At 36.4% G+C, this 12,422-nt stretch overlaps 1 protein-coding gene across 1 annotated transcript in view; it reads right to left on the bottom strand.

Annotated features, from left to right (window-relative positions):
* The window catches only part of LOC145783133 (integrator complex subunit 13-like), a 19,285-nt gene extending 6,863 nt beyond the window's left edge, over positions 1–12,422 (bottom strand). The window contains 5 exon segments of the mRNA XM_082594918.1: positions 6,537–6,771; positions 7,164–7,244; positions 7,405–7,586; positions 8,274–8,456; positions 12,209–12,422. Of these exon segments, the coding sequence (XP_082451044.1) occupies positions 6,537–6,771; positions 7,164–7,244; positions 7,405–7,586; positions 8,274–8,456; positions 12,209–12,331 (804 nt within the window). The 5' untranslated portion in view covers positions 12,332–12,422.

Raw genomic sequence — 12,422 nt, 5'->3', positions numbered from 1 at the left:
ATACTAAAAATGTGTTTTCAGTCAGCAATGAGTGCTCAAGATGTGCGCTTTCAGACAAAATGGCATCTGACATGCTCAATGATATTTATGATGGTACGGGATGCGCAAAATATCATTAATGAAATGATATTGTGTTTTTCTTTTTAGGATAATAGTTTCTATGTGCATGATGAAAATCTGATGTAATTTTTTGAAATCTGATAAAATTTGAAGAGGTTTCTGGTGACAAACTCATTTGAGAATTTGGCATCACTGAGCTGCATAACCAATGTAGGCTAATGGTAGTAATACAGTCACCTGGGTTGTTCAAAACCACTTAAAAATGGAAGTTGATGAGTTGTCCGATTTTTCCCATTTCAGTCAGACTTTACCCTATTTCTATGATATTAAGTATGGTTATCAGCACTAGGTTTTATTGAAATTACCTTTTTGTTCAGGTGTTAATTTGTAAAATAACTACGGTACGGTACTAAAATCTATTGGTTAAATTTCTGGTAGTGGTATATGCTATGGGCTACACTTGTTGTGTGCCAAACTGTAATACCGGCTATAGATCAGCTAATAATGGAGAAAAAGTTGCAATGCTTCGTTTCCCCAGTGACCCAGAAATGCTTCGCCGTTGGGTCAATGCGATTCCCAGGAAAAACTTAACTGTGACAAAAAATAGCAGAGTATGTGCTAAGCATTTTTCTGACGTTGACTTTGAAACTGTTTCTACGGATCAATGTAAAAGCAGAACTAAGAAGCGAGACACACAACAGCTTAAAAGATTAAGATTGAAAGCAACTGGTATTCCTCATATCTTTCAAGACCTGCCCAAATATTTATCTAAGCCAGCTCCTCCCAAGCGCTCTACTACTGCCTGTTCATCTTCTGCACGTTTGGACAAAGAAAACCTTAATATCCAAATGCAAAATGACAAAATGCTTGAATTGGATAAGGTCAGAAATTTGGATGAATTAAAGAAGAAGTTGTGTGATTCTAATTTGCCATTGGATATTATCAAAGTGGAAAAAGTGCATGTTATTGAATTTCACTATATTTACTGCAGTGAGAACAAAGACACAGCTCCAAATCTTATGTCTTCTGTTATGATTGGAGAAGATATGTGTGTGAATGCTTTCGTAAACTCGGTGATGCTGTCAAAGGAGAAGTTTCAGCATCTGATGAACTCCAATATAATAAGTACATTGACTGAAGTTAGCAACATTCTTGCATTTTGCAAAAACCTCTGTAGCGATTTGCAATCTGGAATTGTCGATAACTACAATCGCATTAATTTAGCCATTTGTGCTCTAAAAGATTTCAAAAGCGATGACAAAAGTGATGATAATGATTCAGGTTCATGTATGCATTTTGTGAAATTTTTAACAGAACAACTTAATTTGATGCTACTTCCCAAAGGTGGCCGAAGATATTCACCCGAAATGATTACAATATCATTTTTGTGGAAACTCAACAGCAGTTCTTTATACAAGCGACTATCTGACTTTTTCTTGTTACCATCTACACGCAGACTGCAGCAACTATCAATGGACTTGAACATTGAAACAGGAAAAGTTGATATGAGCTACTTAAAGAAAAGAACGTGTAATTTAAGTGAAGGTGAACGAACGGTTGTGCTACTGATTGATGAGGTCTATACTGCCCAGCGCGTTGAGTACAGTAATGGAAGTTACATCGGTCTAACAGAAGACGGTCGTCCAGCCAAAACAGTTTTAGCTTTTATGGTGCAGTCTGTCTGCAAAAACTATAGGGATGTGGTGTGTTTGGTGCCAGTAGAAAAGCTTGATACGAAGCTTTTACAACGCAATTTTAATTTTGTAATGGATGCTCTTGATGAGAATTTTTTTGTTGTGGCTGTATCAGTGGATAATCATGTATGCAACAGGTAAGTCCATTATACTTTTTGATGTTGTTAGTTGCCTTAAAGCAGAAGTATGGAAACTATTTTATTGTCACCTCTCATTCGCCATAACCATCCAGTATATTCGCCATATGATGATACAGTACTACCCTTAGTAATATTAAATTGCAACAAAATAATTATTAAACTTGTTCTAATCAACTTGCATGGGCATCATGGTGAACAGCCATCTGGCCTGTGCTACATTAGGCTGATTGTAGAATCGATTTTATTTATGTACCGGTATACAGACGAAATCGGTTAATAGTATACCGCTTAAACGTATCAATCGTTTATTTGAATCAAAACCTGAAATCCCAAACCAAATCCAATCTAATGTTAAGTAAAAACATCGGTTAAACGTATACCGCTTAAAAGAATAAGTCGGATAATAGCATCAGGACTTGCTTCTCGCTTGCATACTTCATTCATTTAATTGTATAATTGTACCCGTAAGCGAAAAGAGAGTGTCTCTTTTTTGCTTCGCATAATTGTCTGCAATGTTCAAAGGCGAAATGAAGCAAAGGTGAGACAGACGCATGCGATCAAAACAAAGACAAGTGTCTGTAATCCCAGACCATAATCTTATGTACTAGACAGCGCACTACAAACAACCAATTTTCGCACAGCTGGGCTTCATTAAAACAAAAGAGCAGACAAAAGGAATAATCACACTTCCCAATAAAGAAGTTTAAATGCTTTTGATGTCATCCGTAGGCGACTGACCTTCCAAGGAATGGACGCGGACAAATTACTTTGGCTTGAGAGGGAAGTGTTGAAAAGCATGTCCAAAAATTAAACCAGAAAACTTTGGAGAATTTTTTTAAATTGCTGAAAAAAAGTAGCCTACTGTTGTGAAACGCAGTGCGTAATTTCATTTGTGCAGTTTCGTTCAGTTGAAGAACATTGTAAATTAATTATTTTACCAGACAGCGCAAAAAGACTTGAAAAAAAATCTTTGCGATTTCAAAACAAACAATGAGTGTGAGACGTGTTTTTCTACCGTACCACTGTTTTCGTAGGCCACGTTCCATACTCAAAACTACACAGCTGGTACAAGCTAAAAATAGCACGCTTCAATCAAAAACTTCAACGGTCCAAGTTGATCGGTGAGATTAAAAGAAGTTCGATTGCCGCAGTTTGCAGAAAAATGCTTTGATTGTACAATATGCTTTCCCAGTCAGCAAAGCTGGTCTTTTTACATTGAGTCAACGTCTGCAGACGATAAATCAATGTAAAAAGGACCAGTTTTGCTGGCTGGAACATACTGCATAGTGTTATGTAACACAGAACTAGTAAACTCTTCAAAGTTTAACAAGAATTGTAAACAGTTGTAGGAAGTATCAGTTGTAATGTGCGTTGCAGCTTAGACAGCACAGACACATTCTCAACAATTACACCCATTCACAATAAACCTTTTTTTTTAGTAAATTGGTTAAACGAATCAATCGTATAATCGTATCAAAACGTCTGGCAAATAGATGATTCGATTAACCGATTTCGTCTGTATATGGTACTGATTCATTTTGAAGTATTGTTAGTAAAGCCAAGGAACCCAATGTTTATGAAAGTTTTCTGCTACAGGCATAAGCCATCTGGAACAATAATATGCATATAAAACGGTTTAATTTTAACAAAAGCTAATACGTATTGAAAAGTTTTCCTTGAGATGGCCATACTTTAATTTCTCATTTCTTTAGAAAATTGTTTGCCGAATTATGCGGAAGCAGCAATCTATCAAGCAGTGTGGCTCACCCTACCAAGCCTAATGAACGTTTGTTCTTGCTCTTCGATTTCACCCACAATATGAAGAATATATTCAATAATTTTGTGAACAGAAAGGTCATGCATATTCCAGAAATCACTGGTGACCAAAGCTTACTTGGTGGAAAGTGCATTGCTCAGTTTGCACACATAAAACGATTGTATGCACTAGAGGAGCACAAGCCTCTGAAAGTGGCTCATTCATTGAAGAAAGCTTCTCTTAATCCGAGCAATATTGCACGAACCTCCCCACAGCATGCTCTCAGTAAGTGGAATTGATGTATTGATCTGCTGTATGAATCAGTTTTATTTGCTGTGAAACATTTCATTTTTATGGTTGGCCATTATTTCTAGAATTAAGTTACAATTCCATGCATGTACTTTATTTAGTTTATACTGGTGTACTGGTAGTTTAGATCGTATGTCAACAAGGATATACATATCTTCACGCAGGAAGAAACCGAAGATTTCTTTTCGATTTGTGGTACATTATTATCTCTGTACTCTCAAGTGTTTTTGTCTGCTGGTAACATTTCTTTCAGCTTTAATGCTGAATATTTCGTATTATTGAACGTTGTATGACTTGTGCATTGTGTAGGTGTGTTCAGTGAGTCAACTTTCCTTGGTTTGGAACTCTTTTCAGAAGAACACCCCGGCTTCAAAGACACAGCAAAATTTGTGAAATTTATCTGCACTATTTGGAAGATTATGACCGTGAGAACGCCTTACAAAGGTTAGAACATCCATATTCTGCGCTCTTTGAATATTATACTGTATTTTGTGTTATTGTTACGACACTGCCAACTGTTTTGTGTATAATATTTTGTCTTGTAATGTTAAGTAGCCTAACTCTGCATTTCATGAAAACAGGCGATATTTTCTGACACTAATAAGCATCAAGATGTCTTGAGCTATGAAGCTTTTGTATGCCATTGCTATCAAATGGAGATGTTGATAGACATTCTATCTATAAATTCTATATCAATAGCCTACACTTATTAATTGCAAGCTTTTGAGGGCAACTGACCCTGCACCCTCCCTCTCTCAGGGCAAAAGCAGACAATAAATACTTTACTATAAATGCCTTCATGAAAAGTATTTTTACTCACTGCGTTATTATATTTAGGCATTGAAAAGAGAGATAATATGTGCAAGCCTATGATGTTTGGAGATGAACAGGAACAAGCCAATTTGCAATACCTTACTGCGGCGACAGACATATTTGTGCAATGGAAGCAATCAGGATGTTCTGGACTGACTGACCAAACCTTTTTGGCCTGCATCCAAACCATGACTGCAGTACCAAAGTTGGCAAGGTACTTGCACGAAAAGTTTAAGCTTCGGTACGTTTTACCGGGAAAATTCACCTCAGATCCCATAGAAGGACGTTTTGGATGGTACCGCCAAGCCAATGGAGGTAACTTTTTTATGTCAATAAAGCAGCTTGTTGAAGCGGAGAAGAAAATTCGGACATTGAGTGTTTTGCAACAGCACGGTTTGCTGGCAGCTTCAAGGCTGAATAATGATGAAGTCATGCCTTCACGGCATGCTAATGGTGGTAGAGGGAGAGGTACAGACGACCCCGGAGTAAAGTGGTTGACCGAACATTTGCTGATCGTTGCTGTGCATGGACTGGAAGATTTGTCCCAAAATGATGCGAACGTAGCTTTTTATGTTAGTGGCTACATTGCACGCAGCATTACGCGCCGACGGAAATGTGAATGCTGCAAAGATCTTCTGATCAAGAGCGAGGATGTCCCTCCATTTCCTGATTGTGAGTCAGAAGACCACACCAAATTATTCGATATGGCAGACCGAGGGGGGTTGTCAGTGCCTTCTGAATTCTGTTTTGCAGTAACCACGCTAGCTGTACAATGTTATACTGCTATCATATCGGATGAAGGTGCCAAATCCAAAATGATGTCAGTTTCTAATCAGCGCTCTGCATATATAGCAGCAGTGAAAAATGTTGCACACGAGTCTGTCCATTATTGTGCTATGCTGCGCCAGAACTGCGTAGGAGGACATTGTAATTTTGAACTTATTTTGGAGATAGTTTTTAACTGTTTTGCCAAAAACGAACTCAAACGGCTCAACGCACCAAAACATGAAACACCAGCAATGATGGCTAGAAAGATTCGAAAAGTTACGAGTGCCAGCTCCAACAAAACTGCTGCTTAAACCTCTAGGTTTTGGTATTCGATTTGTTATTATGTGTTTTTAATATTCTAAGAAGTGTTTTTTCACCCTTGACTTTTGAATTATTGTTTTTGTAATAGTTTTTTGGGAGCTGGTATACAAGTCCCCCCCCCTTCGTAACTTATGACAAAGAGGAATTGACCAAAACATGTGGATTGAAGTGTGTGAACAGTAAAACAAAGGTAAAGTAGTTTCACCCTATATGTTTGGTCGAGTCCTGTCTTTGTCATGAGTTACCAAGGGGGAGGGGGGGGACTTGTATACCAGCTCCGCTTTTTGGTGTAAAAAATTGTAATCAACCAATATTGCTTCCAGTCATATGTAATGCCAATACTAGTGTTTCTAGAACGTTTGAAACAGAAACTGAAGTAGCCTAAGTTCTGTATCAGATACTGTATATGCTTACAAACAGCTGCAGCATTGTTTCGCGTTAGCCCTACTGTTGTTACGCGGGCAAACCGAGTTTCGCATCCCGGTTTGTTTAGGAATCCCTGAACAAAATGTAACACAAAAACGTCTCAATCATGAGACAAAAAATTTAAATTCAGTGCGCTACATCAACAACTTAATACTGACGCATTGAGTCGTTTGTCGAAAAACTTGGTTGAACAATATTATTATCGAACAGTTAAACACCTAATACATGATTCTGAACTATTTGGCAAACCTTCATGGGGATTCCAGTGATGGAGGTAACCGAGAGATCAAAATGCCTCCTCACAAGGTTCAGCATTCTATTAGCGATGGCTATGCCATGTCTCGTTGCCTTTACGTCATGAGTTTCAAGCAGGATTTTGGGGTTGCCTTTGTATGGAGAAAGATCAATTTCGGTAATCGAACAATTGGATCCGAAAGGCTTGACGTGAATTATGACGAGTTCCACGCATGTAATCGGGAGCATCCTAACAATGTACAGTGACTATGAACATGATCAGTTCAGCATATTTTTTTTGTTGGCCAGAGAAAACAATCGTATTGGATCAGTGCACATACAAGTTTGCTACAATGTGCATTGTGCAATCATCAACGCGAGTTTGTACGAGTTCGCCGGTCGATTGTACAATGCAAAGCAAGAATAGGCTGATCACTGCATCGCACAAATTCTTTGACAAAGTTTGTATGTTGGTGCATTAGCGTACAGTCAAATGAATGCTGTTCTGCCGGTTGCGAGGTAAGATGCATTGAACCTATCTAAATGGGTTACAGAATAAAACTGGACAAAACTGGCGTTTACATACTAACATAAGCATGAATTTAAACAAATTAGAACAGACTTAACTAGTTAAAAGATTACCCTTCAGACTTGGCTGCAAGATCAGAATGCTTCGTAACTGCATTAATCACACATTCAACGATTGCTTTGCAAGGTGTATCACTGAAAATGTAAAAGTGAATGCCAGTAACTACAGCAAGAAAATCATAGCAAACGTTCTGAACAAATACTAGTCTTATCCTATTGTGGGCGCAATAAGTTTTAACGAGCATAGCACGTCAAAACAAACAGATTTATTTCAATAACCATTCATTAAATTTACTTTTTTAGTTGGGTTATGCATACAATGCGGCCTCGATTTGCAACATTTTGGCCTTCCTTCAAAGCTTTGCTTTGGCTTGGAGTAACATCGCACAAAGCTTCAACCGCGGACACAACACCAAGCATCATACTTGAATCGACTTTTTTTAATGGAGGTCCAACTCCAGCTAAAGCTTTCATCAACTAAAATATAATAGCTGCGATTAGTTTGTGCTGAAAAGATGGTAATGTGTTTCATTGAAAAGAATAGATATAATGATATATACATATAATATGATAAAATTAGCTTTTGTTTTAGAAAGCCAGACCGATGATTGTGAGATGTGTTTGGTACTAATTCTGATACAAAAAAAACTTAACATTTTAGGAAATACATTCTCATTCCAAAAACGAGTGTGATGTACAGTCGCCAAAACAACTTAGGTAATTCAATGTACCATTTAAAGTTTTTGTTTCAATTGAACATGTTGAAACATAACTTTAAATATAGTACAGTATATATATATGTAGAACATATAAAAATCTCTCAAATTTAGAGTGCAGTTGTGAGTGACTCCAGTTTATACATTATACTGAATTATTATTAAGAGTTGCTGATTTCTCCTTTTATCATAGAAATTTGAACATAGTATGTATTTTCTTTGTAAACTAAACACAGTAAGATTTTTATCAACTTTAATCTAAATTTGCTGGGTTATCATGCATAAAAACAATTCACAAAACGAGATACAAAAAAGTCTCACAAGCATTATAGATAGTCTTATTAGCAAATGAAAAACATTTACCGTACCGGTACTAGATTTTACTACAGTCTAACTAGGCCTATTTACAACATTATCTTTGAAACAAAATTGAAAAAAATTAACATACATGAAGCATATTTTGTTCTTCATGTGCCCACGAGTTTAAAAACTGTGCTGAGCAGTCACTGACAATGAAACGCAGTAACTTTTCAACATGGAAGATATCCCAAACAATTCGACAATATTCGCATAGTGCTTCAATGCATGCAGACCAGATGCTCTTGGAAACCGGAGCTAAGGGAACAACACCCTAAAAGATGTTAAATATATATCATTTAAGCAAGACACTGTTACCAATAAAAAAGTGTTTAGTTTGCAATAGACATCAAGAAATCAAGTTGAAAAAGTTTTTTGATTACTTGAATGTAAAATAAATCAAATGTTTTACGGTATAGTCAAGTGGGGTAAAAAAAATTTTTTTTCAGAAAGGTTGTCCTAGATTTTTTAGCTTATCAAGTATGACCACTAAAGTTGGTCACAATATGCAGACCATGTATGTCTATCATCCCCCAATGAAATTTTTTAAATCCATTAACTGGTTTGGAAATTATGCCCAAAATACCTGAATTTTTTTTTACCCCAGCTTTGGGGTAAAAAAAAATTTTCATGGGGTAAAAAAAAACACCTGTTAGTATAGCAGCTTCTTCTTCTTTATTTTTATAATATTGATTTCATATGTTTTGCTATTGATTTCATATGTAATGTAAGTGATTCTCCACCAGAGGAAAGAAGCTTTGTGTAACTCATATATCAAGGACTGTGAGAGATGCTGAACCCATACTCAAAACTGACCGAATGGGTCATGATGATGATGTAAACGATTTTGCCCACAATTTTTGTATGCACTTTTTATTAAAATACACATTCTGAAATCGCAAAGTCTCATTACTGTAATAAAAACAGCAGCAAGACAAAAAATTGTGTCTAGTATACTTATGCACGCCATCCTGAATTTTATCTGAGGCTCTGGTTTGAACATGCAAGTGGGCGATTAAATTTCGCGGATCGTGAATCCTAAAAAATCAACCAGCAGTTTGTGAATGAACATACAACTAAAAAACAACAGACAGGAAATAAAACAACAGTTTGTGTATGTATGATTGTATGTGTTGTGCACTATCAATCAATGGATCACTCTGTACTCTCAATCTGCGCTATTGATCGACTAACCCGCAACACTAACCTTAAGCTCGGACCCCCAACTCCAGAAAACATCAATTGATTGTGCATAACACATGCATACATTGGCACTGATGCATCCAGAAGTTTGTTTTTGTATTTTTTGGTGATATACTGCTTGGCAGTTGACATAACACCAATACAAAGCCAAAACATTCCATAAAATGCACTGTTTTTTTTTACCCCAAATCAACGAATTTTATTGGGGTAAAAAAAACACCTCAATAATAATTTACACAAACATTTGGAGGCCCCAGTCTTTGTTGCATCTAGTAGCCTCACAACATAGTACTCACAATATAACATTAAAACATTCATACTACCTATCACTAAAATTTAGCAAAAAACTTTAATAAACTCCTCCGAACCTTTTTTTGCACCCTTCGCAGGCCATATTTACTCTATTTAACATAGCTCTTCTTTGTCAAATCCAATCTTTTTCCTCTACCCCTCAAAGTAATCTCCAAAGACCACTTAAACAGACACTAAAAAAGTTGAGTGAATATCTACTCATTTTAGATGTGAGATGGTAAGTGTTTTTTTTTACTCCAATAACTCCACTATTTTTTTTTACCCCACTTGACTATATGCGAAAAGAAACAGACAAACAACAATTTTAGAAGCGCTGTTGATCAACGAATCAAGATTGGATGATAATTGATGATGAATGAAAGATGTTATATATAATTTAACTGTTAAGTTTTTTTTAGCTCAATATAGATCAGTGATTTTCAACCTTTTTGGCGGAACGGAACCCAATGAAACATTCCAAAAGCTCGAGAAACCCCTGTTCAATAATTTAATTGCCTTATGCAAAAAAACATCATTTGATTAATAAAATAAAATTAAAATACTCATGTTCAGATTTATTTATGTACAATAAAAATATATACAAACTGTAAAAAAATACATTTAATTTCATAAAAAAATTGGTAGTGTAGCAAATTTATTAATAGAGGCAAACCTAATCAATATTTGATTATATTTAAACAATACGCATAAAATAAAATAAACTGTTGGATTTGAATGTAAACTTGCGGAACTGCTAGACTTACTGACGGAACCTTAAGGTTCCGCGGAACCCTGGTTGAATACCACTGATATAGATGTTGTACATTTAAAGGGCGGGGAAACCCAAATTAACTTTTGCAAGTTTTTTGTTTCAGCGTGATGTCAATGTGTACAACATGCGTTTTAGCAAAAAAAATTCCAAATTTTATTGCCCTCGTCTCGCTAAGGCCGCTTTTGTTTGATGCCCGTTTGCGAGGTCTCGTGCGCATCCATCCGTGACGCTGTGACGCCACAAGGTACATATAGTCGTGACCAAAAGTTTAAGACCAGACTTGATTTATGACGATTTTTGCATTACTTCAAAATACTGCATCAGATATAAGATGATGCAACTGAAACAATATCTGATGCAGTATTTTGAAGTAATGCAAAAATCGTCATAAATCAAGTCTGGTCTTAAACTTTTGGCTACGGCTGTATGTACCTTGTGGCGTCACAGCGCCATGGCTGGATGCGCGCGAGACCTCGCAAACGGGCATCAAACAAAAGCGGCCTTAGCGAGACGAGGGCAACAAAAATTGGATTTTTTTGGCAATGGCTATTTGACCGGCTCCGGTCTTTGAATCTGAAACACTATTTGACCGGTCATGACGTCACTGCATGAGCGCTTTTTTCTTTTCTCTTTCAAAGCAACAGACGAAAAGCGCCGATATAAGTTCTAACTTGAACACGTATTCTTCAACTCAGTCCGTGGCGCGTGCGATACGTCTCCGGCTGCCAATCTAGAGGGGATGAGTTCGATACCATCCGGAAGCATTCTTTTTTTCATTTTTTTTTTATCTAAATTTTGACCCGAAGCGCATTTATGTGGTCAATTTTTAATTTGAGTAGCCTACAGTCCAAGTTAGTTAATAGTTCTCAAGTATAGTTCTCAAGTTAGTTATATACAATACCGGTACTTCTTTTAAAAGAAATGATAATGGTAAAACCATTTTTTAAAGAAGTATTGTATATAACTAACTTGAGAGAAAAATGTAGGGTCGTTCGGCAACACACGTTCACTTATGACGATCGGAAAATTACCAAGAGAAATTCTCAAATTCCAGCAAATTAAAAAAACTCTAACAGTATTACTCACATTTGAAAAGACATAAAAAATGGGCTGTAGGCTACTCAAATTAAAAATTGACCACAAAAATGCGCTTCGGGTCAAAATTTAGATAAAAAAAAAAAAGCTTCCGGATGGTATCGAACTCATCCCCTCTTAATTGGCAGCCAGAGACGTATCGCACGCGCCACGGACTGAGTTGAAGAATACGTGTTGAAGTTAGAACTTATATCGGCGCTTCTGGTCTGTTGCTTTGAAAGAGAAAAAGAAAAAAGCGCTTATGTAGTGACGTCATGACCGGTCAAATAGTGTTTCAGATTCAAAGACCGGAGCCGGTCAAATAGCCACTGCCTTTTTTTTTTGCTAAAACGCATGTTGTACACAATGACATCACGCTGAAACAAAAAACTCGCAAAAAGTTAATTTGGGTTTCCCGCCCTTAATTAAAACAATATTATACAAATGCATTTACATCATAAGGATTTTTTTAATGTTAATGATTTCTTATCTCACATATATCTTGGAATATTTTATTAAACACATTTCTAAAATAGGGCATATATAAATTACATGTCCATTAAACAAATTGTAGCTTTTGTGCGGTTGGGCATAATAGAATATTTAGAGCTTAAAACTAATTAATGTTTTCCATTGCTTGCATGGTACTATAGTATAACAAAAAATTGCATAAATGAGCAACTTACTGGTGGTCTAGACTTGGTAGATATATCAAAGTCAACCATCTGTTTTGATGACTCTCTCATGCATGCTCCATGGTCAAGTATAAATACAGTTTTGTGGTCAGTAGATAAGTCTTCGCTAGTCATAATAGCCTGCTTCTACATGCACCAGGATATAATTTAAGCTGTAGACAACTTCCCAAATAGAACGTCACTTATTGTTTAGTCCGTTTTTATC

Source organism: Aplidium turbinatum, chromosome 1 (genome assembly GCF_918807975.1).
Source record: "Aplidium turbinatum chromosome 1, kaAplTurb1.1, whole genome shotgun sequence".
In the NCBI taxonomy this organism is placed as follows: domain Eukaryota; kingdom Metazoa; phylum Chordata; class Ascidiacea; order Aplousobranchia; family Polyclinidae; genus Aplidium; species Aplidium turbinatum.
This window is presented reverse-complemented; position numbering and strand designations above follow the sequence as displayed.